The sequence below is a fragment of the Ambystoma mexicanum genome, chromosome 2q (genome assembly GCF_040938575.1).
Source record: "Ambystoma mexicanum isolate Mex_15411 chromosome 2q, UKY_AmexF1_1, whole genome shotgun sequence".
NCBI classification, from domain to species: domain Eukaryota; kingdom Metazoa; phylum Chordata; class Amphibia; order Caudata; family Ambystomatidae; genus Ambystoma; species Ambystoma mexicanum.
Window position 1 is genome coordinate 765,690,887 of NC_090924.1, and position 27,539 is coordinate 765,718,425.

Here is a 27,539-nt window from a genome sequence, read left to right on the forward strand (position 1 = left end):
TGGAAACATACATGCACTCTCTGCAACAATGTGATACAGGAAGAATTCCCAAATGAGCGAGTTGTGTATGTATCCATACCTAATTGTGAATCCATTCCATTTCAGCAACTTGTACAGAATGCAAACCATGCCAGATTATGAACTATGTGCAATTCAGATAATAGCTCCACCTTACTGATACAAACGCATAGTAACTACATAATACTTATGCTTCTGCGTTATAATGCAGATGGTACCAAAAACAACTGCAAGCTGACTGGATTCACACACGGTCAAGTGTCACTTGGAAAGAAAATCTTTACAACAATAGGTATAATCTACCACGCAGGAGCTACAACCAATGCAGGTCACTACACTGCATACATTAAAAAGAAATGTGGATAGTTCGATTGTAATGATGGCACCATTACTCTAAAGCAGAGATTGCCAGCTAATCTTACAAATGTGTATTTAATCTTCTTAAAGCCAAAATTTAATAACTAATGTGTACTTTAACATTACCAAAAATTCAAGTAAAAGACTATAAAAAACAGTTAGAATACGCCAACAGGTATCTAACTGTTTTAAAAAATCTGCAACAAGGCAACAGACATAACATTAATCATAAAGAACAAGGAAACACTCAAAGAAAACAAAGAAATAGTTTGTAGCATAGCAAAGAAAGGGTTTTTTTAATCCGACAAGGATTCTTTTCCCTCCAGACCCAAGGATTTGAAATACAAACACAGAAACTGAGCAAAAAGCACAGTACACTGGTTTGCAAACTAAATATGAGGGTAAAAAAAAAAGCTAAAATGTCTATTGTACAATGTAATAAGTCTTCATAAAATACAAACACTAACATGCTCTTTTCTTTTATCACAGAAATTAAAAAAGGATATTTCCGCCAAGTACTAAAGTCATGTAAGAAATATATGGATTCTCAACAAAGTAAACAGTAAGTATAATTACACTCATGTCATACATATTTAAATCTACACGTCTAATCTATGGCAGTAATATGGTGCAGTGGCTGTAGGCTGGGCCGAGCGTCTTGGATGTATAACCTACCACCTACACCCTGCGGCCAAGCAACCAAGACTATAGGTCCTACCCACAACCATCGCAGCATATCAAAACCATGGTGCTTGTAATTTCACTACTTATAAGTTTACCCTTGGGTGCATGGTCTGCAGCCATGCACCTAAGAAGCTAGGTCATGCACACAACCACCGTACCACAACACACCCATGTTCACTTATAACCTCACTGCTTATGACTTCAGTCTTGGGTGCATGGCCTTTGGTGCAAGACTCTCAGTCCTGGCCAGAACCACCACAGCATATCCCACCCATTGTGGCTTCTAACTTCACTACGTATAAAGTTGGGTTTGGGAGCATGGCCTTCCCCACAACCACCTGAATGATGTTTGATACTACGGGTGTACCTATACCTGTAATATGCTGCAGTAGTTGTGGCCACAGGCTACAGTCTTGGGTATAAGGCCATAGATTTTTCAATGTATGGGTATGCAGTATATGAAAACCACATGGGCTTATAACTCCAGTGCTTATAACTTTGTTCTTGGGTGCATGGCTTTCAGCCATGCACCAAAGACTCTACGTCCTGGCCACAACTACCACACCATATCACACCCATTGTGGCTTGTAACTACATTATGTATAAATGTGCTGTTGGGTGCATGGCCTTCGGCACCCAAGACTGCAGGCCCTCCCCACAACCACCTGAGTGATGTGGGATACTACGGGTGTATCTATAGCTGTGATATGCTGCAGTGGTTGTGCCCAGAGGCTAGAATCTTAGCTGTATGTCTATAGATATTGCAATGTATGGGTGTGATGTGGCGTATAACTCCAGTGCTTATAACTTTGTTCTTGGGTGCATGGCCTTTGGAGTTGGCCATGCACCCAAGACTCTACACACTCCCCACAACCATCTGATCGATAAGCAATACTACAGGTGTATCCATTGCTGTGATATGATGCGGTGGTTGTGGCCAGGGCCTAGAGTCTTGGAAGTATGGCCTGCGGCCATGCATCCAAGACTCTAGGCCCTGGCCACAACCACTGCAGCATCTCACACCCATGGTGGCGTATAAATCAATAGCACACCAATAGAAAAAAATAATTTAATTGGAGCATGTACTCAATTTCAATGTTCGTTAACACCACGCGTGTCCTTAGAACAGTTTCAAGTTGCCTGCGCACAGCACAGACTGAAGTACTACCCTTATGAGACCCCTCATTTTCTGTACTTACAATCATCCCGGACAAGGCGGGCATAGGGAATACATCATTAAAACTTACCGCCTGAACAAATACAGTTTTCCACCCATCTCTTACTATCTGAACCTCCCCAAGAACTCTGAAACAACAAAACAGTTTCTGAAATAGCATTTTGCCGCTGGTCGCCGCTGCACTGTTGGCGGATCCAAGATGTCGGGCGCATCCAAACAATCTGACGCAGAACACGGATCACTGCAGCCAATTGGTGGAGACGTCGCGTATCCGCGGTCATGACGCCAGCCCCTTAGCCAATCGGTATCTTGTCCGCGGAGCGAACAGGGAAGTGTGACTGCGGAGCGACCATAGATACACATTTTTTTAGACCTACTTTTTGGTCGTTTTAAAGGAAACTACTGCACGGATTGTCACCAAATTTACAAAAGCACTCTTTTGCGATCAAGCCCCTGCCGCAAATTTGGTAAAAATCCGTCCAGCGGTTTGCCCTGTAGGCGTGCGCAAAGTTTTTCTCCCATTCAGTCTATGGGGAAAAAAAGACGTTTTGGGACCGCCCCTATAAGTTTTCCCCCCCTGCACCAAACGCAAAAATAGTGGCCCATATACTTTTTTTGCAAAGTTTGGTGAGGATACGTCCCAGGGGAGCGGAGTTATAGGCCGCCCAAAAAGTGCTCTTCCTATGGAAACAGCAACTTAACCATAACTACACAGCCACTGCTGTGTAATGGGTTCTAATCCAAGCTTCCTCACTTGAACATCTGTGTGATCTAGGGCAAGTTGCACCGACTCACTGCTTCTTAATTGCGACATCTGCTAAAATCAAAAGCAATGAGATTTAGAATTAAATGTGGCATGATGGGGTATGTAAACAGATCTACACATTTGCATATTGCCAGAATGTCTGCATTTGCCAGGGTGCAAGTTCCATGGACTGAATTGTGTAGGCTGAATAGGAATTTTTATTTGCAAATAATAATTTCAAATTGGAAGAGGTAAGAATTGTGGGCACAAACTACTGCGTATCAGTTGACAAGAAATTGTAAAGCTCTGAATTTCTGCAGGAACTGGACTGATTGAAGCATGCCCAAATTGTGCCCAAAACATTAATTGAAACATCTCACAGCAATGATTACGTCTTTGCAGATGAATATCTGCAACCCGATTACTTTCCCTGAATGCCATAGACAGTCACAAGCAAAAAGAACATGTGCAATTGCAATTGTAAAGTTTTCAGTTGGCAGTCACAAATGATTATCCCCAAGCACTCTGTAAAGGGTAAGCAGGCAGCACAGTCACTGCGTTCACTAGAGTAGAGTGCGGACGCTAGTGTCTGCCGCTCTTCGTATTTTTCAATTTGCGCGAAACAGAGTTACCAAGGGTTCCTAAAGTATTGTTATTTTTCAACATCACACATTTGCACCGTGAAAATCGCATTACAATGAATTTCCAAACCAACAAATTATTTTGATAATGTATTGGCATGCAGCGAAAAGCCAACCATTTGCTGCAGGATGCAATTGCAAAGTCGGAGGTTTTAATATGGCTGTCTATGGTTGTCAATATTCTGAATACTGGAATAGTGGAAGATTAATTGTAATAACTTATGTTTTCTTCATGTGCCTCATATTAAGAATGGGCCAATGGGATTATGTACTCTGCTGTGGATCTCTTCTTGTGTTAGATTAAAGCACCGAGGACCAAATATTGTACAGGACACAATGTTATATTGTTTCTGCTGTCTGGCTATTCGACCAATATTCTGCTGTATACTAACAAGACAGGGCTTTATAACACAACAATACGAAAAAGGACAACGAAAGAAGAGTACACCAAAATTTAAAGCAAGTACCCAAGTATGATTTTAGGCAGGTGGTAGAACCTTAAGCAAGTGACTGATTAGACATAAAATAATAGCTGGAGCAAAGATGTCTTCGGCAGTTTTAGAAATTATAAGCAGTGCTTCTTACCACTAAGGCTTGGAGGGTGTGAGGTTCCATAGTAGAAATGTGTTTGTGTCGTGTGCACCAGATTCTCAAGACCAGCTTTTGTTTCACCACGCGATTATGAAAAAGGTTGGAGCAGGTCCTGGGCTGTTTCTGGTGTCCCTCTTTGCAGTTTTCACACGCAAGAGTGCCACAAAATGTAGTCTTTGCTAGTGGATTTTATTCCCTAATTACACTGTCCCACGGCACTTACCTGGGGCTTTCAAATAAAATGGCCATCTAACAACAAGAAATTCACCAGTGGGAATACTAAACTGTCTGGAGCATGGAATGAATCACTTGAGGAAACGCTTTATACAGGCATATTTGCCGCCAAAGGGACAGTAAGTAAAGGATGGTGTCCAGGGGTCATGGGTCGTAGGAAAACTAGATGTTATGACAATAATGCTTGAAACAAAACTCCCTGAGACTTACTCAAGTTTGCATCATGGGCACATGCAGAAGCGGGTGGACACTGCTGTGCAATGGAATGGTGAGTGAGGGATCCTGGGGTGCGGAGATGATTAAGGTGAGATGCAGTGATCCTATTGTAGCTATGCGTGTTTGACTGACAGCCTCACCCCAGGTAAGAAGATTCTGGCAGAAAGCCAATGTGGGAGAACGAGGTGAGTAATAAAGAGAACTACAACAACATATTCCAAATAGCCTCCATGGTATTTATGTGCTTAGTAAACACATTGTGTGATGAGATAACTGCCAAGAATAAAGGGAAGAGGGACAAGACCAATCAGAAGCCTACATAATTGGAGAGAAATATCCTACCAATTCAACAGCAGGCGTAAAACCACACCAATGTGAACCTATGGAGCCATGGAGGAAACTGCAATTTCCAGGTTGTGGCACTGAAGCATTTCTGAATCCTGATAAAGGGGTAGGAGAAGAGACTGTACATTTTTGTGTGCACCCATTTGAAGCGAATTGTCAGGTGAAAGATCTGAGAAGTATTTATGAATCCTGACAAAGCCAAGAGAGGCTTTGGAGTAGTGATTGTGAATCCATACTGTCAAAACATCTGCAAGACTAGTAATCCTGAAAAGGAACACAGGGGCTGCCGACAAACCTATGGAGACTACCAATCCTGAGAAGGAATACAGAGGTTGTGAAAGAGCTATATAAATAGTAAATCATTACCATAAAGAAATAAACGCAATATTTGTCGTATAGACATCAATTCATCAGATGTGTCAATGAACAAAACTGATGTGGCTGGAGAAGAAAGGGACCACACTGGAGTACGAAAATTGGAACCATCAGTCTGTGTTCAAGAAGAAAGGAATCAGGCAATGGTTCATGGCTGCCCTGATGCTATGGGGCTGCGTTGTGCATCATGACACAGCCAGACATTTGCAGGGTGTAATACGCTATGTATCAGGGGTCAAGTCCTAAAACTTAAAGTGGGGGGACTCATCAACAAACTAATGAGATGTGACGTCACCAGAAATTATCATATCAAGGTGAAATATGCACATTACATTAAACTGGCTTTGGGTAAACACCCAAAATGCACAGGACGAATGTCATGTGCCTTCCATAAAATCAACACATACACACAACCGAGAGAATATTTTCTTCTAATAGTGTTTGTCCACCCTCTGAATAAAGTGGATGGCCTCTGTCCCTCCACGTGTACCCTCGAGTTGAGCCCTGCTATGTATAATGAACACACCGGATCTTTGGTTCATAAACTGGGACAGCTATGAGGGTCGCCTCTGGAAAAGAGTTTTGGGTCTCCCAAATTGTGCGTCCTTAAAAAGCCTAAGATTTGAACTAGGCCTAAAATCTCTAAACTGTATGGCCGACTGGAAGCTCATTTCACTGTTCAGGGAAATAACATTAAGCAAGGACTCGACGTTGTATGGAGACCTCAAACACGAAACACTATTGAAAAAATCCACTATTCTCATTACGCTGGAAAGGAAAACGTTGGAAATACTAAAGAAACTAAATCTAAATGAAGAAACTCTGGCTCTAAATCCACTTAAAGCAAAATGCAGACTAGAAGAACGGGACTGGATCGAAACAGTGGAGAAAGTAAGAGAGGACCCAACTCGAAACATATTTTTGAAGGGAGAAAAGAAACTTGGCTCTCTCTCATGCTATCTACTGAAATCTCCAAATAGAAAATTGCGTTCAGACTTCCTCAGAATGAGATTGAACCTCGTCCACTGTGGGGCTGTTCTGGTAAAACGTAACCAAGGACAGATGGCAATAAAATTGTGCTCAATCTGCTCAAACCCTGCCAAACAAACGTTAAAGCATATCCTGATGGATTGTGAAGGCACTTGGCCTCTGCGACTAAGATTCTTCAGAGGTCTGGTACGGAGGGAGGAAGACATACTTACAGACTTCCTCTGGGACAGAATTATCTCAGGGAAAAATGCTGCACTTACGTTTGCAGCATCCCAGGTGCTAATAGAAAGTGGTCTGACAATCTAACACAACGATCCAAAGGATAAATGTACCTAAGCATGGAATTTATAGGACTAGAAAAATTTGGCAGGGTTGGTGGACAGTAAGAAATTTTAACACAAGTTTTGTCTTTTTTTTGTATTTAATGTAAATTGTTTTGTATTGTTTTTCCTTTTGTAAAGGCTTAAGCCAAAACAAAAAAAAATAAATAAATAAATAAATAAATAAATAAATATTCTAAATGTATGCATGTGCATAAGGTGATTTGGTTTGTACAACACAATAGCAACCGACTGATTAATAACGTCCAGCAATTGTTTGTCTCAAAGGAATAGGGAAAAAGGTGCACTTATTTTAGGACATTGCGGTGTTTAGGGAATAAACATTACCAGCATGTGCGATTTTCCTGTGTACACCATTTTTGAAGAGTTGACTTCTTCAATGTACAGAATCAATAAACAAATATAAGCACTTGGAAGATATTATTGACCTCCTCGCAACCAATCAGAATGTTCAGAATTCAGTCAATAACTACTAGTATTGACTGCATTCCAAAAATGTTGACTTCATAAACAGCCAGAAAACCAAAGTGTACGTGTTTCCATTGAAGAAACAGCAATGCCATTCCCCAGCAACATTTCTTTCAAAAAGACACTCCACCAATTCAGCACAACTAAGTGGAAAAGCAAAAGCACGAAATAATGCATTCACTTTTGTAAAGTAAAAGTGTTCATTTAACTTTGCACCTAATGCAAGCTCATGATAAAACTGTAACAACGCAACCAAGTGTACAATTAAATTGCTTACCTTAAACGACAACAGTTTTTTTTCAATATTACAAGGTAGGACCAAGCTTAATTAACATATTTTGTGTACCTTGCTCAATATTTAAGTTGCATGTTTTAGAACACCGCCACAACTTGAAAACCTGTACTGCTACTGTGTGCTCAAAGCGTCACAGACCTCAGGAGGGGTCATTATCCATTCCGTTAATGAACCTTTCCCAACGTTTGGTCCGCTATAGGGGCTATATTAATACATGACGTATTAATACATGACGTGATTAGATTGCGAAAGTTTAACCTGCGAGATGGCTAAAAGGCATTAGGATGCAGGGAATACGTGGGAGACATATTCTGAAACTATCAGATAAACTCTGCTTACCTTGAGAGATAAAGTAAGCAAGAAAAATAGCTCAGCTGTGCCCCATCCATCTGCAATCGTGGATGCACATGTACATATGGGCAAGGTTGAGCTGACTTTCAGCTTTCCTAGATAAATGCATCTAGACAGCAAATGAAACATAGCTACACTTATTTAACAAGTCATACGCATAGTTCATCACCTTTTGTGGTTTCAGTCTGCACATACTCACCTCCACGATCATCTTTACTGTGGGCAACGTTGTAGCAATGTTCTGCGGATGTGGCGGTCGGACAGTGATTGGTACACAGCCTGCATATAGGCAACCATAAAATGCGGCGATCAAGTCTATTCCTGCATTAGGGGCAAGAAGAGAAAGGCTCACTTGCAAACCACAAGGGCGTTGAATCAGCGACATGTGTCACAAGCAGTACGCAGAAGTAAATTAGGGGAAGGTTAAGTGATCAAGTATGCTTCAAATCCATGAAATTGGCCCGTTTTAGATATTAAGCTGTCAGAATGTGTTCAGCTTTAACGACGACTTCAATCTTGGTTGCTATTTTAGCAATACAATATCAAAGATGATAATTATCTGCCTGAACAGAATTACACAATTTATCGGTCATCCATTTAGCAATGATTAAATCAATGCCGCTTTAAGCCACTATATTTGTTACTGTGATGTGCAAGTTAAAATTGAAAAAAGTATAAAACAGAGTCTGACATTGGTTTATATTTAAATACACTCTAGTACACCAGTCATTGGGGAAAGCTGCCTATCATTTCTTACGGATACATGGGACTCCTCTGCCTATCGCCACACCATATTTAATTAAATACCTCATCACATAGTCATTTTGGTTCTGTCACACGAACCACAGATTGTATGCTAACAGTAGCACAAATAACAAGCATTTCCAGTTAACCGTCACGACGAAACAACCACCAAAGCAATGAAAAAGCATAACACATGTCATTAAGAACTGTAAGAGACAGTCATGGAGTCTAAGGATGTAGCTACCCATTGTGACCTAGCCACAGCCATGTTCCTTACCTGGTGGGTACACCAAAGCAACATGATCTCCGTCTTGCAAATGCCCCCTTTCCATCAACATCACTGCAATCTTTTCAGCTCGCTTATGTAGTTGGACACAGGTCAGAGAGTTTGCTATTGTTCCCTGCACATCGAACACACAAAAAAACTGTGCCTTAATTACATTGCATTTCAAACGGCTTGACACTGAAATCATATGGCACAAAAACATGACTCCTTACAAAAAAATCTCTATTATTGGATTGGGACCTTAGAATTTTGCAGCCCCATGAAAATATAATCCGATTACAAAAACATTAATTCACTAACACTTTTGAATATATTTCTTGGCACTCAAATTCTGCCTTCCTAACAGTAATTGCTGCTTGGATCTGTCACTAACAGTATTTGTTCTGCACATATGGCAATGATTCTAAAGATCAGAGCTTCCCCCTAGAGTGTGATTAGCTTTGACGTAGTCTGCTGCATGATGTAAAGGCACATTATTATTTTTGTGAAACTCCTGGACAATCTCTCCCTCTTATTGCTCTATTCATACATGACACAAGGAACAAGTTACTTACCTGTAACTGTTGTTCTCCAGCATGGGCTCTGGCATGGATTCACATGTTCATGAATATTCCCTGAATCCTCAGTAAAAAAAGAAAGCAGTCCTGCTTTAAAACTGCCTTCCTTCCATTAACCAATCACTGGAGACTGGGTCATATTGCACCCACCCAATGACGACACCTCCCTAAGCCCCACCCCACTGGCCATCCTCAGATTTGAAAGCATCTGAAGTGATGGCATGAACCTAGAAGAGCCACAGCAGGGGAGGAGGGAAGTTATGCGTGTGAATCCATGGCAGACCTGTGCTGGGAAACAGTTACAGGTATACTCGTTCCTTCACCAGCATGGGGTCTGGCATGGATTCACATGCTCATGAATAAGATTACACAGCAGTACATATATACAACCACAGGAGGTGGCAAGTCTCAACAGAAGTACAACCACTTACCCCTGCAACAGACTCACCTCAAACAAAGAGGTTGCGTAGCACTGCCTGGCTGACTCTGGACTCCCCGTCGACAGTAGAATTTTGTGAAGGTGTGCGAAGACCTCCAAGTAGCAGCTCTGCAAATGTCCAGCAGAGAAACACGAGAGAGAATCGTTGTTGTTGCTGCGATGGCTCTTTTGGAATGGGCTCTCGGCCGGCCTAGAAGAGGTCTGTTGGCCAGACGATGACAGTGCATGATGCAGCCGGAGAGCCACCTGGGTATGGAAGCCTTCGACAGGGCCTTCCCGTGATTCACAGGTCCAAATTTAACAAAGAGTTGTGATGTTTTCTGAAAATCCCTTGTGCAGGCACATAAAACTTCCAAGGCACATGCAACATCCAGCGTATGCAGCAACCTTTCAGCGGCCGGAGAAGGATTCGGGAAGAAGGCTGGAAGCACCAAAGGTTTGTTGAGGTGGAATTCAGATGGAACCTTTGGCATAAAGGTAGGGTGGCTCCGAAACACCACCCTTGCAGCATCAAAAGACAAGTATGGTGTTTGCCGAGGTGATGGCCACCAGGAATGGGGTCTTCCAGGAGAGAAATCTCAGCAGAGCTCGATGCAACAGTTCGAATGGAGGCCCCATGAGTTTAGTAAGAAAGATATTGAGTTTCCAAGCCGGGGCAGGAGCCTTCACTGTTGGAAAAGTCCTGAAGAGGCCGTTCAGAAACTCCATGACAAGCCTGTAAGACCACAGTGATGGCCTGCCCGGGACTGTGTGTACCGCGATATGGCTGCCAGATGCACCTTGATGGAGGCGTAGGCCAATCCTGCTTTGGCTAAAGGTAACAGGTACAGCAGTAACTGAGGGGCTGTGACGCGGATAAGTGTGACCTTTTGCGCCCTGCTCAACAAAGTGAAGCCTTTCCATTTGTTTCCATAAAATGATATTGTAGAGGAAGCTCTAGCTTTGGCCTGGACCTTACTGCATTCTAGAAGAATGTCAATGTCCGAAATCTAGGGCTGCAGGAACAAACCTGTCAGTTTCAGGGACACTGGGTTGTGGTCTAGTATCCTTCCATCTTCTCTGAAGACGAGATCGGGAAGAGCAGGCAGCCGGATTGCTGGTGCCACCGCCATGCAGAGCAGTTGCAGGTACCAGATCAGGCACGGCCATGCCAGGGCGATTAGTATAATCTTGTTGCGACAGCGTTTGAGAGAGTTGATCACCCGAAGCAGCAGAGGAATTGGAGGGACCACGTACATACGAGGTTGTCCCATGTGAACGGAAATGCATCTCCCAGGCACCCTGGCTGGGGAAACCTGCTGGTGAAAGTCTGGCACTTCGAGTTTGCTGCTGTCGCAAAGAAGTCGATCTGGGGTTGGTCCCACATGCTGAATAGACGTGCCGTCTGTGCCAGCTGGAGTTCCCACTTCCCACTCGTGGCAGGACCACAACTCCCTGCTGAGGGAGTCCATAATGGTGTTCTTGATGCCCACCAGATGAAATGGGATGAGAAACATGTCCTGAAGAAAGGCCCAGTGCCACAGTGCTTGGAGTGAGCTGGCGACAGCCCCCCCCGCCCCTTCCTTCCAGATGTAGAACATGGTGGTGGTGTTGTCCCCGAAAATTCTCTCCACCCGTCCTCGCAGAAGAGGTAGGAAAGACTTGAGGTCCCAAAACACGTCCCGTAGCTCCAGCACATTGATGTGCAGATCCTTCTCCAGAAGCCAGAGGCCTCTGGCGTGGGATTGTCCGGTGTAGGCTCCCCATCAGTCCAGAGACGTGTTCGTGGTGACCGTAGCCTGAAATGGGGGAACCGGAAACGGGCCCCCCTGCATAAGGTGCTGGTGCACTCCCCACCACTGAACAGCTTGTCTTAAGTCTTGGTTGAGGGCAATCCTGTCAGTCCATGATGGTGAGCACCATCATGGACTGAGCCAAAGTTAGACGATGCATCTTCCGCAAGATAGCTGCCACCCTCTACACTGAAGGAAATGCCAGAGATGCCACTGTTTTCAGGCGGGCACCCAGGAACAGAGCGTTCTGCGATGGCACTGTGCAACACTTCGGAAAGTTGATGGAGAATCTGAGTTCCGTCAGAAGGCATATGGTCTCCTTGGTATGCTGAACCGCCAGGGCCTGGGAGAGGGACCAGATGAGCCAGTCATCCAGGTACGGATATTCGTGTATACCCTTGAGACGCAGGTGTGCTGCCACCGGGGCCAGGCACTTTGTGAACACCCTTGGAGACGTTTGAGGCCAAAGGACAGAACCTTGAACTGATGGTGACATCCCAGAACCACAAAGTTCAAGAATTTTCAATACTTTGTATGTATGGGGATGAGGAAGTAGGCATCCTCTAGGTCCAACGTCACCAGGAAATCCCTATCCTCCAGCTGGCCGAGTACTTGCTGCAAAGTGACCATCTTAAATTTTAGGGACTTCAGGTATTGGTTGAGGCGTTGCAAGTCCAACATCAGACGCCACCCCTCTGACTTCTTCCGGACCAGAAAGTATCTGGAGTACACTCCAGAGCCTTGGAGGCACGGGTTCAATTGCCCCTTTTCTTAACTTGGCCTGCACTTCTCGGAGCAGCTGGGCTATGTGTAGCTTCTTTCTTTCCAAAGGGGAAATGCGAGGGCACCTGTGTTCAAATTCCATGACGTGTCCCCGAAGTATGTCTTTGATCTAGAGGATCAAAAGGACGAAGACTGATGCTGTTGCAAGGGTCTCCAGTGATCTCAGTGTCTATCTTTATAGCTTGCAACATTTCCTCCACCACCTTTGCCTGCACTTCTTGGAGCAGCCGGGCTATGTGTAGCTCCTTTCTTGCCAAAGGGGAAATGCGAGGGCACCTGTGCTCGAATTCCATGACGTGTCCCCGAAGTATGTCCAGCACCCATTTGTTGGCGGTGATGTTCTTCCCCTCATTGACGAAGTGCGTTAGACGGCCCCCCACAGGGGTATGGAAGTGGGGGTCTGGGCCCTGTGTCGGCCAGTCTTGTTTGGTTGTTTGCATCCTGTTTTGCGGATGTCAGCGCAATGCTCCTCCGCCGAAGGCCTGCGACTGGCCCCTGCATGTCTCTTGGGATGTGGAGCAGGAGGGTTGACCGCACAAGGTGGATGCATAGCCCTTAGAGGATCTGTTGAACTTCACCTCTAGAGGATCAAAAGGACGAAGACTGATGCTGTTGCAAGGTTTCCAGTGATCTCAGTGTCTGACTTTGTAGCCTGCCTTCCTCCACCACCTTGCCGAAGAGATTATCTTCATCGAAGGGCATATCCACCACCTTGGCTTGGACGTCTGGTCTAAAATGAGTGGCCTTCAGCCAGCCCTGCTGTCTGAGTGCCACTCCATTTCCCATTTGGCGAAAACCTGAGTCCGCAGCATCCACCGTCACGTGATGGCGTGGTCTGAGACCACCTCGCATTCCTGAAACTGGGCTAAAGCCTCAGTCTTTTTGTCATCAAGCATGAAATCCAGGATTGGGCGCAGCTTGAACCACAACTCCCTGTGATAATGGGCCAGGATGGCTAGGGCTTTGGCAGCCTTCACTGTTGAGGCAGTGGTATAGATGATACGCTTGCCCATTGCTTACTGCTTTTTCCCCTCCTGGTCAGGGGGAACCATGGATTTGGAGGACAGGTTTGCTGACTGCTTACTGGCGGTGGCTGACACTACAGAGTCCGGGGATGGCTGCGATCAGGGGCTGAGTTAGGCATCCTGTATTTCTTCTCAAGCTTGTCCCGTATTGCTGGTGTAGAGCTTGGGGTCTTTATGAGAGCCAGGCCTTCATCCCAAACCTCAAACAACAGAGGAATGGACGTTACAGTCTTCCTGGCTGATGCACGCCTGTTAAGTAAAATCCTGTGCAGTGCCCTTAGGGACCACTACACACAATTAAGACTACAAGTGGTAATACAAGTTCACATTTGGTACAAGCCTGTACTACACTGTTAAAGTGGTAGCAGTAGCGGAGTAGCCAGATTTATCTCAAGAGCAAATGAGCAGTAGTAGAAATTATACACAGGACCACAATTACTATGACTCAAGCAAACACTGACTCAAGGTTTTTGGTTGAAAAGTAAAAGTACATTTATTTCTAAACCATCTATTGGTAACACACTTCACTTCTATTTAACTTAAAACCACACGAAAAATACACTACACAACCAATTCTCTTTGTGCATGACAACTCAAAGTAAGTACCTTATGATTAAACGGTCCAGTGTTGTGAAACATAAAATGTTACGGGGAATACATATGCGATCGCTTTTTGAGAGTAATGACAGTTCGGTCTTACTAAAGTTACGCAGAAAGAAATGTTACCAGGGTAAAAACACACTTAGCACCTGAGTTAACAAAAGAGAGTTGAGGGCAAAAATCATAGGCAATACTTTTGTCAAGGCAGACAGAATCAGAGAACACTTGCTGACAGGAAAATAAAAGGCAATAGGCCTGTGCCAATGTCAAGTGGAACCGGGTTCCTGTTGTCGAGGATCACACAGTCAGACAGTTCAAGATTCAGAGTTGCCAGGAGTACTTGGATATTGTCAACATAGGAAGCAAAAGTTATAAGAGGGAAGGAAGACAAGGGCAAGCCTTGGGTGAGGAGAAAAGGGTTCACCCTAGTTCCTCGAAGCTGGACACCGTACCTTACTCGTTGAAGAAGCTGGTGCCACGGCAGTTGTTCCTGGTAGTTTCCTGCAGACTCACAGTTCCTGGAGCTTCAGTCATGGGGACAAGAAGGACAACGTCTGGAGTGAGCTGCACTACGCAGGGATGAGGCCAGCAGCAGCGACAGTGAATAAAAGGTGTGCTCCTTTAAAACAGGAGAGGCTCTTCAGATGGCTATCCGGACAACTAGAGCACGGTGCAGCAATTTTGACCAAGAAGAGGACCCTCTGCCTGTGGAAGATGAGCTGGTTGATCCCACCAGGCTCAAGGGAAGAAGACTCCGGACTGGATCTTCTCTTGTCGTTGAAGGGTAGATAGCTCAGGACTGCAGCAGGACTTCACCGGGACTCGGGGTTGCAGCAGCCATCTTCTTCTGCGCTTCTCTTCGGTTCCTTGCAGTTCCAGTGGCAACTCTGACTTGAACCCAAGAGTCCTGCCTTTTATGCGAAAATCCCCCATTCATACAGCCTGGCTGTCAATCATACAGCAGGGGGGCTGTCCAGCCCGGACAACCACCTCAGCCAATCATGCCAAAGTGCTACTTGGGTTTCCAAGGATACCCTGTGCAGAGGGTGACTACACCCCTCCCTCACATTCAGCCCACCTAGACACCCAGGCGCCAAGAGGAGGGCTTCTTAGAAGAAGCCCGCCAAAAGACGGTGAACAAAGAAGGCAAACCTGGTTTGGTAAAGTAAAACACAAGAAGGACTTAAACAAAAAGAAATGGCGATTAAACCCGACCGGAGCCGAAATAAAAAGTATTTGGGCAAGCGGGTTTATGTTCGAGGCTACCACAATAGCCTGGAACAGTACCACGTTTATATGATATAATCACAGTAGAAAAGTTAGAGTAGATAACACTACCACCAGCCAAGTCTAAATGTTAAAAGAGCAAAACAAAGCTCAGAGAGGTACAGACAAAAAGGGGTAGGAAATCACCCTTTCCAATACTCCATGTAAGATGGGGTGTACTGGGTCTGTAGTTTTAAAGTGACTATATAAAGTTAATGGCAACTTTACATGTTTCTGGGGGACAGTAGTCAGCCCCAGAAAAATGGAGTTAGTGGGAAGTCTAACAGACAACCCTGTGTCACTGCACTGAAGGTGCTGTGTAACACACAAAAAGTGGGACTCATGGCGTGGTGTGCTCCAGAGCCCAAGATCACATACACAGTAGAAATACACATGCAAAACACATGTAAGAGTGGGAAAAAGGTTCACACTCTTACCAAGTGGAAAAAATAAACTGCAGAAATCCAGCAAAGCTGCTGGGGGACTTACTAGGTGAGGGAAATTATCCATAGAATTAGAATTCTCCCTAACAGCGTCTGTGGTAAAGTAATCCCTCCTTTTCCTTGGGCACTAAGTTGAAGAGGGTAAATGCCCTTGAAAGCACAGAGTGGAATGAACACACCTCATCAGGAGGCGATGCCTTGGGGATTGGGTGGTCATGGGCACCTAACGGTTCACCGTCAGGTGGCACAAAGTCATCAAACTCGACTGTCTCTGTGGTGCCTGTATCCGTGTCCGTTCCAGTGTCCATATAGAGTGGATCCACTACAGGTACAGCTGGAGTGAGGGGTGGCGTTGGCCACCTCATCGTTGGAGGGTGCTTTCTTTGCCATGGTCTTGGAGGGCTGTGCCTGGGCGTGTTCCCCACCGGGGGCAGGATCCGCTGCTTTATTTCTGAGACCAAAGTGTCTAGCGCAGTCAGAATATCCAGGGACATGCATCTAGGGCCCTGTTGAGGGACCAGCGGGGCTGGCACTGATGGAGGGCTAGTGCGCCTTACTGGCACTGATGGAGGGCTAGTGTGCCTTACTGGCACTGATGGAGGGCTAGTGCGCCTTGCTGGGACTGATGCCCGGTCCTGCTCCACAAGGGGGGGGGTCTCTTCACCCTCCCTGGTCTGAGCAGCAGTCTTCCTGAAGGACTCTTCGTCTGAGCTTGTGTAGACCGCCATGACAGGATCCCTTGCTACCTCCCTTAAACCCACCACAGGCCTGGGGAGAAAATCTGTCGGTCGCAACAGTCTACTTGATCTTCCTGCCTCCTTTGGGAAAGAAGAAGCGTCTGGGGCCTTCACAGACTGGGTAGTTGTGGTGGAGGCGGTCATAGTCATGGGCCGGGGAGGCAGTGTAAGCCTCAATGACAATTTCACTGTTGACTTTGTCGTGGTCATCGACGCGACAGTGCAGTAGCCGTCATTGACGGATGTCATGACCACTGCCCCTGGCCCTGGCAGTCGGGGCCCCTGGGCCGCACCACGGCGTCCCTTCATGGCCCCAAGGGCCCAATCATGTCCTCCAAGACTCACTTGGAGTCAGCCCATATGGCAGAAGGGAGAGCTGCAGCTCACAATGGCAGTGTCACAACATGGATGCCCCCACATGGTTCAGTTCCAGAACGGAACCATGCAGTCTAGCATTTAGGGTGTGGTCTGGCCTGAAGGCACCTGGGATACCTGCAGGCTATATAAGCCACGCCCAAGCTGGAGAACACGCTTGGCGTTGTTCTGCTCTCGCAGCGTGACGTTCACCACGGTTTGTCGGATCTCCCTCAGCATTCCGGGCTGACACCTGCAAGAAGAAGAACACCACCATTAGTTACTATTACCTGTTAGCAAGCCCAGATCCTGTCATCCGCTCCAGTGTCCCAAACATCCAGTATCTCTGCGAACGCTCGCTCTCTCTCCTGAAAGCCGCAACCTGGGGAAAATAGAAAAGCAGTATTAGTAAGCGTTTATTCTTCACATTTATACAACATTCGGAAGGCTCACGCTTCCCTGCGTTGAACTTGCGGATGGTTCATGCCCATTCTGGCCTTCCGATAACCTGCAAGAGAAAAGGCAAGGCTGATTAACACGCATAATTACTCGACAGCGATTCGAACATCTACTCACCGCTCTGCATCCTCAGAACTCCTTCCGCACCTAAGAGAGAAGGAAAGACATTAACAGGGGCAATTACAATTAAGGACAAGCTGTCAAAACACCAGACTTACCTGAAGAACTGAGTCGCAGCAGGTCTACAGGGCCCGCACCAGTGAAGCAACTCAGTTGTGACACGCCCATCCACGACGCACCCCTGCACAGAACAGCAGGACGGAGAGCGCACCATATCAAAAACCAAGGTGAGAAAGGCACTAAGGGGTTGTTGGGTCCACAAGGGAGGTGGGCTCTGGGAAAGAGAGACTATAAGCTAAAACCAAAACTCCTGTGTTCCAGACTAGGTCCTCGGCAGAACAAGAACCTGAGGGAGTGGGTCCAGGTCGGAAGCAGTCCAGCCAGATTGGGTGGCGTTCCTGTGTATACCAGGTGAGCGTTACAACGGGGAAGCTGTTGTCGGAGTCCTGGTCATTGTGGCCGTGGTAGATGGGAGTCTTGCCGTTGGGGGCCTCTGCGTGTGAGGCACTGACAGTGTCGCTGCTGATGAAGCCATGGACCTAGGTGTTGACGAGGGCCTCAGAGTGCCTTTCTTGTGAGAATGTCTCCTTGGTCTATCCTTCAACGAAAGACCATGCTTGGACAAGAGGGACAGTCTCTCCGAAGATAGACCACCCACCGGCAGGCTTACCGTGGACAGGGAAGGAAAGGAGAGCGCATGTGCTCTGAACTGCGACCTGCGGCAGCAGCAGCCTGTTGCAGATCTGCAGCGTGGCGCTTAGCCTTTCTGTGGACATCCTGTGGAGGAACATCCGCGGCGGATCTCAACCTCTTCCCCGAGGGAGAAAACTCCAAAAGTTGTCTGGACCTGGAGGGCGGTGCGGAGATCGCACCTGGAGCCCTTTCTTCCTTCGGCCATCTGAAGATGACCACCGGGGGTGAGGCTTACGGAAACAGTTGTCATTGGTTGGGTGCAGTATGACCAAGTCTCCAGATAGTGGTTAATGGGAGAGTAAAGCAAGACAGCTTTCTTTTTTACAGAGGATTCCCGGCCTGACGATGGGGAATATTCATGAGCATGTAAATCCATGCCAGAGCCCATGCTGCAGAAACAGTGTTCGTACGCTGCACCTGGGGACATAAACTGCCTCAACAACATTGCAAACCATTGTAGAACACAGGCAATCACTGGTGGGTGCTCCTCCAAAGTAAGCACTGGAGCATCAGCCCAAATAACATATGAACTTTCATGTACTGCTCAAATGCATATTACATAGAACCGATCTCACTAATGCCAAACTGTTTAGAGAAGTCATGTACACCGCTCTGGATAAAAAGGACAACATAACCCAAGCCCTTCGGTTTCTGTCTATACTCTCCGTTTCTTTCCTCAGGTTCCATGGGCATCTACATTGTACCTCAAGTCCAATAAATATATTCCATTTACGGTGCAGTACCACATATGACAAGTGAGTGCTTTATAAGTTAGCAGGGTCACATTTATAAGAATCCCAAGATAAATGCAGAAATAAATCAAAAAGATGATACAAATGTAAAACATTTAGCAATCTAAAAAGCTGCAAACGTGTTGTGAAAGACACTGTCACAGAATATGATCAAAAGGTTGTACGACAGATGCGTGCCTTCGATGAATGTAAAACTTTATGGCAGGAGTAGTTATGGTATCAAGTTACATAGGAAACCAGAAAATGGAATTGCTAATAACTTTTGACTTGCTAGACGGATTTGCCTGATATCTGTCATGGCTGCCAAGATTGGAATATTTGGGAAAAATGTGTTCAAAAATGAAAAAGTTATTAAGTAAGCAAATAAACACTGTTTTCGGCCGAATCGCATTCATTTACCCATATAGAAAAGGTCCACATTTCTGCGCAGCGCACAGCAAAAACCGCTGGACTGAATTGGCCACGTATGAAACAACCTGGGCACGAAGCGTTGACTCTTTCCGGTCGGGGTCTGAGGTTATTCTGTGCAGTAGTTGTTAAAATATTTGACGGAGAAGGGGGTGCCTCCCAAAAATATAGCTATATCTCACATGGTGCTTTGCAGCATAGAGGCTTTTTAGGAATGAAAAAGCAGCCATTTTCCCCCCAAATTCTATTGCTAATAACTCTTGAGTTGCTGGATGGATTTGGATGAAATGTTCAAAACAAAAGGTTTGTCAAGAAGACCTCCTCAACCCCCCAACCGAAATTTTGGAGATAAAAGCTTTATAAAATGAAAATGTTATTAAGAAAACAAAATTTTCACCCCATTCATTTTCCCATAGAGAAAAAGTGCAGATTTTGAACAGCTGTAGCATGAAAACCGCTGGGCAGATTTGGCCCAAAATAGGAATAAACTTGGGCACAAATCACCGACTTACATTTATTGACTGGTTTGTGGTATATCCATCCAGTAGTTTTTAAAATATTCAACAGAGAAGGGGGTGCCCCATGCTCCTTAAAACCTTTACATTGGCCTTGGTGCTTTTACAGCAGAGAGGCTGAGCAAGGCTAATATCTTTTGACTTGCTGGATGGATTTGGATGAAATTTTCCCAACAAAACGTTTGTTAAGAACCCCAATAAACTGGACATTTTGGGAACAATTCATTAGAAAAGGAAAAAGTTATTGAGGAAACAAACACTCTGTTTTCAGCCTACTCGCATTTGTTTTCCCCGTAGAGAAAAAGTGCCATTTTTGAACAGCCATAGTGCGAAAATCACTGGCAAATTTGGACCAAATAAACAATTTGGGCACAACGCATCATTAATCCACCCAGTCGTTTTTAAAATATTTGATAAACACATGGGGGTGCCTCACTGTTCCTTAAAACCTTTATATATATCGGTCTTGGTGAGCAACTGGGGGTGCATAGTTAAGGTGGACTTGTTTGAAATGCGATTGCAGAATTTCAGGGATTTTGTTCCATTAAATCGGATCACCTTAACACTCTCTTAAGCAAGGTTTTTTCACTGAATATATATGTGTGTGTATACGTGTGTGTATGCATGTGTATATATAGAATTTGCATTGGCACTTTATGAGTGTATAGCTTTTAGCATTTTTCTGAGATGCACTGATGCATTGGATTGGCATAGCATACATTTGCTCAACTTCGTGGTAGATGGACATTTGCCATTTCATCTGAGCGTTTAGCTTTTAGGACTATCTTAATATGCACCGATGCATTGCATTTGCAGAGAACAAATGTGCACTATTTTGTGTTAGATGGACACTTGCCGTTTTATCTTTTATATGCTACCGAAATGCATTCCATTGCAACAAACCTGTACGGCATATATGAATGAACACCTAATATGCATTAGCATTGTACGTACATGAAATAGCTTATAGATTGGTCTATTCACAATTTGTATAATACGTTTTTCATTTTGTGTTATGCCACCATTATGCCCTGTTCTGTATACCGAAGCGCACTGGCTCTTTTATTATGGTGTATATTTATATGCTGTTGTATGGCTTTAACATTAGACGTCATTTTTATACTAAACTACTTGGCCCTCTTGTGGCACTATTGATTATTACAAATAGACATTATCGGTGCTTCTGCTATCTCCAAGATGCAGGCATAATATTGCTTATATGGTTAGGAATTGGATTAATAAAGGATTGTAGCTGTTAAACAGGTGTTAAAGGTGTGGAAAACGAGGAAGAAACCCGTTATAGAGGATTGGCTATGTGATAGGAAGATTCTTTCAAGATATGATAAGTGCTTATTATGTAAACAGCAACAAGGAATAATTTATGAGGAACTTTGGGGACCTTTTCATGAATTTTATGGAAGTGAATGATTATTTGTCAAGGTGTGAGTGTTTTTTGTGGGAATGTGGGTGTGTGTTTTCTGTCTTATCTTTGTCTTGATTTGTCTTGTTGTTTTTTATTGTTTCGTAATATTTTAAAGAATCTGAGTTTGGGTATTTTTTTAATTGTACTAATTTCTTCTTTGATTTCAATGATTGATTGTAATACATTTATGAAAATTATAAATAAAGTATTTTAAAAAAAACAGACTGGGAAGTGCAGTCGGTATGCAGACCACAGGAATGCCTTTAATGAAAGGTAGCTGCTGCTCTGTGTCTCTTTGCACATTGACACATCGTCATGTGGCGCTGTGCCAACATTCATGCTGGACACAGCGCCACAATTATAACATCAAGGCAATCGTGCTTTTTTACCTCTGATATTCATACGATATTCGATTTCCTGGGGAGAATGGAGAATGACACCCCCGCTTTCCTGTGTATCGTGCACTATTTAGTGAATGTTGGCCTATTTGTGTATCTTAATTTTACCTAATACATTACCTGTTTAAGATGGTGGACATATTATACTGAATTGCCACTATGCCTTGGAGGTCGCGTGATCTTTTTCAACACGGGATGCAGGGGGTGGAGTTTACCATTCAAACCAGCATTTTTAAAGTTCACATAGAATTTCACAAACCTGGATCGTAATAGCCTGAAGAAGCTTGTTATACGAGCGGAACGCGCTGCTTTTCCCACCCGGATGTGGTGAATGTATTTTGTTTTGACCTCTTGGTGTGATGCACTTATTATTTAAAGTCACTTTGATTCAAACACAGAAACGTCTTGAGTGCATGGGTTCATTGACATATTTTCCATTGAGGGTTTAACACACATTCTCAACCCCTGGGTTATATGTGTTATAGTTAGATTGAGGAGCACCAGCTACTAGCATTAGGCAGAGTGCTTTTTTGGCTAATTCTGTGTATATATGCACCCCAACCACATACATCCGACAGCATCCTTTTCTAGATGTCTTACCCTCGAGTTAAGCAATGTATAGAGAACATGGTCAGGCGTGGTCTGGGCTCTCCACTGTAAGACTTCTGACAGGAAGAGAAACTGAAAAAAAAACACAAAAGTCTTAAAAACATGAAATGTTTACAAATACAGCGCGTGGTTCAATTTTCGGCTGGCTGGAAAAAATTCCTTCAGGCTTCAATATTTTCCTGGATCTATGGTCAATGATAACTATTCTGTTTGCCCTGAAATAAAATGCCTAATACCGCCGACTGGGCTTTGCACTCAGGCAAAATTATAATATCCTCATTCTCATTTTTGTTAATACTCATGTTCACACCCATGTTACAGATCACTTGATAACAAAAAGTGCTTAATCAAACAACTTAGGCTCATATTCAGATTTAAGTTGATTTCTTCTGCCATACATGGGGACCCAGATGTGAGGGCCACGATAAACAAGATGCAGAAACACACTTTGTTTGGCTTCAGCGATTATATCTAAATGCAGGCATTTCAAGGTATTTTTAAGTCAAAGTCATATATTGACAAAGTCAAGTTACAGCTTTGAGCTCAGTGGTATAACTGTACCTGTGATAAGTAAACAACCAATTTGACTTTCAGTAACATGTCTGCCCCTGTATAATTTTTTTCATGCTCCTTTAAAATACAGGTTTGGGGAGCTTACCCAACCCCTCACTGTGGTAAAGGAGGCAAAACAGACATTCCCTCTGTAAATACTGAAAGTTCTATTCAGATTAACATGATTTCAGAGATAAAATAGCTGACACTGGGTTGTGAGATAAAAACGGATGTTCTGTGTTGCCAGAGAACCATGGCGCGTTGCACTGCATGAAGGACAATCCAAGAAGATACATGTGGTTGCATGTTACAGTAGGAGCCTAGAGGATTGACAGGGACAATGGCTGCAGTGTCATATATATATATTCACTGATAACGGTAACTATGTCATAGTATACAAATCAAAATGGTTAGCGGGAAAAATTACTCCTGGATTGTAAACCTCAGAGATGACACCATGCAGTAGGACACTAACACGTGCTACCCAGTATGAACTTTCGTATTACATACAGCATATATATCTCTATGTTAATGCATTTATTTAATCTACAGCAAGGCGCACAGTGTCAATGAATTGGAATACTGTCATTATGCATAAGAGACAAAGCTTCCCAGTGTTTGTTAATAAGTTATTAAGAGGATAATGTAAATCTGGTGAATTAGGGGACCTTATCCCTTCAAATAGAATTCTAATACTGCTTATGAGGAATGTTTTTCAAAGGCAGTTAAATCTTCTTTATGCTTTTTAGGACATATTACCAATGTTTGTCCCCCTTCATCTATGCCAACTACACAGTGCTTCATAAAAATATAAAAAGTGAAACTCCTGCTTTTTATCTACACAATGAAGTTATAACAATATGATTAATGTCCCCATGTAAAACATGAAGGGTTACCTTTCTAGCCTGATCGTTGTCCTCTATCTGCCCAAGGTCACGTCCGCTGGCCTGTGCAATCCTTTTCCCCGAAACCAGGTTACCCACCATCACAGAGGCAGGGCCAATTTCTAAGGGACACACAGTGAAATTGTGCTGGAACATTCATAGGTTGAACATCAAAAAACGATACACTTTTCTTTGACTTTAATCTTTTCAAATGCAAAGCATAGAAACTTGACATCCACAAAGAATAAGAAGGAGAAATCACTTACTGTTAATGGTTCTTTCTATGGATTCTTTTCCTGCAGATTCCTCATCTGATAGATTTCCTACCAGTGTCATCTGCTCTGAAACCTTTTCGACAGGGGGTGCAGTACAAGTCAGCATCGACCCTGCCACTCCTCGACTCTGGACATACGTGGGCAGAACACATATTGAGTCAATGCATCCTATACCTCAGCTTCCCGGCCCCCTCCAGAGCTCATAAGGATTCGACTTAATAAAAGCTGAGAAGCGCATAAAATCCTTTTTTGTGAGGAACAGCCACTGTACTGAAAGCAACAGGCTGACAGTAGACAACTAATAAAATGCTGAAACGTGCTTAACATCCTATCGTCACATCCTCAAGTAGTCACTGCACTATTAAAGAGCAAACAGAAAGAGTAGCAGACCACTTTCATAGCGGGGCAGGATGGGAGGGTGATGAGGAATCTGCAGGAGACGAATCCATAGAAAGAGCATTACCAGTAAGCAATTGCCCCTTCAATGGATTGCATTCCCCTGCAGATTCTTCATCTGATAAGACTCCCAAAGCAATACTGATTGCGGAGGCAGGATGAAATGTCACCAGACAAGAAAACTCTGCAACACCGCTCTTCTGAATTGTGTGTCAGAACCACGTGCCACATCCAAGCAATAATGCTTCGGGAACGTGTGGAGCAATGACCATGTCGCTGCTCGACTTCTCTCTCTCTCATTGGCACACCCTTTTCCAATGCAAAGGATGTCGCCACGGCCCTGGTGGAATGCGCTCTGATGCCTGGTGGTGATTAGTTTCCCCACTTTATGTTAGCACTCTACAATGCAGAGAAGTATCCAGTGGGAAATAATCTGGTGGACACTGCCAGACCTTTCTTAGATAGCTAGAAGGCCACAAACAGTTGGTCTTCATGCCTAAACTCTGCTGTCCTGACCACATAGAAGTACCATCTTCAGGTCCAGCCTGTGCAATCTTTCCTCATCCTTAGAAGGGTGAGGTGGGGGATAGAACACTAGTAGGTCAATGCTCAAATATGTTGAACTCCGAAACCACCTTTGGCAGAAATTTAGGTTGGATTTTAAGAGAAGCCTCGTCTATGAAAAAGCATAGGAAAGGCGACCTGCAACAAAGAGTCTGAAGCTCGCTCAAACACCTTGCCGAGGTGATCACCACTAGGAAAGCTGTCATAAGGGTGAGTAACCTAACAGAGCAAGGATGCATTGCCTTGAACAGAGCCGCTATCATAAAGGTCAGCACCAAACTGACGTTCCAATCCACGACCAGAAATGTTGTGTAGGCGGTAACCTATTTACAAGCCCCTTCAGAAATTGAGTCTTTAACGGAATCATAAAAAAGGATCCCTGATCCGGAGACCTTTTAAACACAGACAAATCCACCAGGTAGCCCTTGACTGTGCCTATCTGAAGGCCCTATGAAGCTGGGGAAAGAAGAAATTCCTGTGCTCCTTAAACCACATTTCAAACTTTCTCCACCTGCACACATACATTGATGTAGTAGAAGGTCTGCCTGCAGCCAGTAACACCTCAAGTATCTCTTCTGGCGAGGTCCCAGCCATCATACCTCATCCTATCAAAAGCCATGCATGTAGGTTGAGCGACTGGGATAGGAGATCCGGCCGCTGAAACCAAAGAGGTGGGCAGATGTCAATTCCAAGAGCTCCGATTACCATGTTCTTGTTCCCAAACCTGGGGTGATAAAGATCATGGTGGTTCGAAACCTCCTAAACCTGCTTAGAAACCATGGGACGGCAGGTATCAGTGAAAACGCATAGTGAAGGTCAAAGACCCACTCCACCAGAAATACATCTAATAGTGCACCGCTCACCGGTAATTCCCTTGAGCAGAATTGACTGCACTTCGCATTGGCCCTCGTGGCAAACAGATCTACTGCAGGGGCACCGCACAGAGCAAATATCTCTTCCAGAACTTCCTGGCACACTTCCCTCTTGTGTGAGACTGCTCAGAGCATCCAATTGCCCATTCTCTGCTCCTGCCAGATGGACCACTGAAGTGGAGATCTGGTCCTCCAGTAGCCAGAACCACAGTTGTAATGCCTCCCTGCATAAAGGCAGGGACCTCAAACGCCCTTGTTTGTTGAGGTAGAGCATGGCCACTGTGTTGTCCGTCAGATTGAGGACATGCTTCCCCCCCCCGAGGGAATATGCAAAGGCCATCAGGGCCAGCCAGATCGCTCGCTACTCCAGCAGAGAACAGGTTTTCTTGTGCTGAGTTGATACCTGCTCCGGAGACCTTCCTCGGACCAACCAGTCATCCAGGTACAGGAATACATGAATACCCGATCTTCTGAGGTGCACCACTACCACTGCTATCAGCTTGGTGAAAACCCTGGGCACTGAGGTTAAGCCAAAGGGGAGCACCTTGAACTGATAGTGAGTGTCCTCAATAACGAATCTCAGGAACTGCCTATGCTTTGGATGGATCGGCACATGGAACTAAGCATCCTGAAGATCCAGCAACACCACCCTGTCCTGGAGATGTAGAGCCTGGCAAATTTCTTTAAACATCATCCTGAACTTGTCTGTCCCTCAGAAACTTGTTCAAGGACCTGTGGTCCAGGATGGGACTGAGTCGTTGTCCTTTCATGGGTACCAGAAAGTATGGAGTGTACCGGCCCGATTCTCTCTGCTTAGGGGCACGTCATTCACTGCACCCTTTAATAACTGGGCCCTCCGTTCCTCCTGGACCTCGTGTTCCGGTTGTTGTGGAGGGGTCTGTCTGCAGGTCTTTTTTTTTTAGAAAGGGCCAACAATGGGTCTTATTGTAGGTTTGGTGTTATCTCAGAGGTAAAGCTGCTGATATACCACCAAACTGTATTACCATTACCGCCACTTGGTCTGGTGATATTTCCGCTAGATTACAACTGGCGGTAAGTGGTGTTAGACCCCATTAATTGGAGGCCATGGAACTCCATGCAGGATTTTTGGCAGAATTACTGCGGCGGTAATTCCGCAGCAGTAATTCCACTGTAATTAGGCGGAAAGCTGACGGGTTTACCTCCAGCTCATAGCTGGGTGAATCCTCCAACTTTCAGCCAAAGTTATAGTTGGGGCGTGCGGTAATGTGGCAGTATATGGCAATACCGCCGCATTTTCCCAAGACTGCCTAACTTGTAATGAGGCCCAGTATCCCCATCTGACGAGTTGCAAGGCCCAGGCATCAGAGGTTATCTCCTTCCACCTTTCCAATTGCTCAGAGATTCTCCCACCAACGAGGGAAACATGTGGGGAGAACTCAAAGCTGCTTAGCAGATGCCGCCACCCCGGCTGCCGCAGTCTGCTGGCCCTTAGAGGCCCCTCTGCCCCATCTGGGACAAGAGAAACGCTGCTGCCCTTGCCTGGCTTGCAGGAGCTGTGCCTTACTTCCCAATGGAACATGTTGCCTGTAACCTCTGCCTCTCTAGGAGAAGCCGAAGGATTGCTTGGCCAGCTGTTGCACAGCTAGACCCATCGACTGTCTTCAGAGCCAAACGCCATGTCCAAAAGCTTTGCTTGGACGTCAGGTGAGAACCCTGAACTGTTGAGGTAAGCTGACCCATGCAGCACTGTGGATGTCCGCATGGCACGGCCTATGCAATCTGCAGTGTCCAGGCCCGCCTTCA

The 27,539-nt window shown here is 44.9% G+C and overlaps 1 protein-coding gene across 5 annotated transcripts in view; it reads right to left on the reverse strand.

Moving 5' to 3' along the window:
- Positions 1-27,539, reverse strand: part of DIP2C (disco interacting protein 2 homolog C) — a 2,321,522-nt gene that overhangs the window by 409,881 nt on the left and 1,884,102 nt on the right. For 3 of the 5 annotated variants that reach the window (XM_069647998.1, XM_069647996.1, XM_069647995.1), the window contains 4 exons: positions 23,660-23,769; positions 22,203-22,283; positions 8,850-8,997; positions 8,028-8,149 (listed from right to left, as the gene is read on the reverse strand). In XM_069647998.1, coding sequence (XP_069504099.1) covers positions 8,028-8,149; positions 8,850-8,997; positions 22,203-22,283; positions 23,660-23,769 — 461 coding nt within the window. The remainder of the gene's footprint in view (positions 1-8,027; positions 8,150-8,849; positions 8,998-22,202; positions 22,284-23,659; positions 23,770-27,539) is intronic. The other 2 variants (XM_069647999.1, XM_069647997.1) reach the window with 1 other exon arrangement.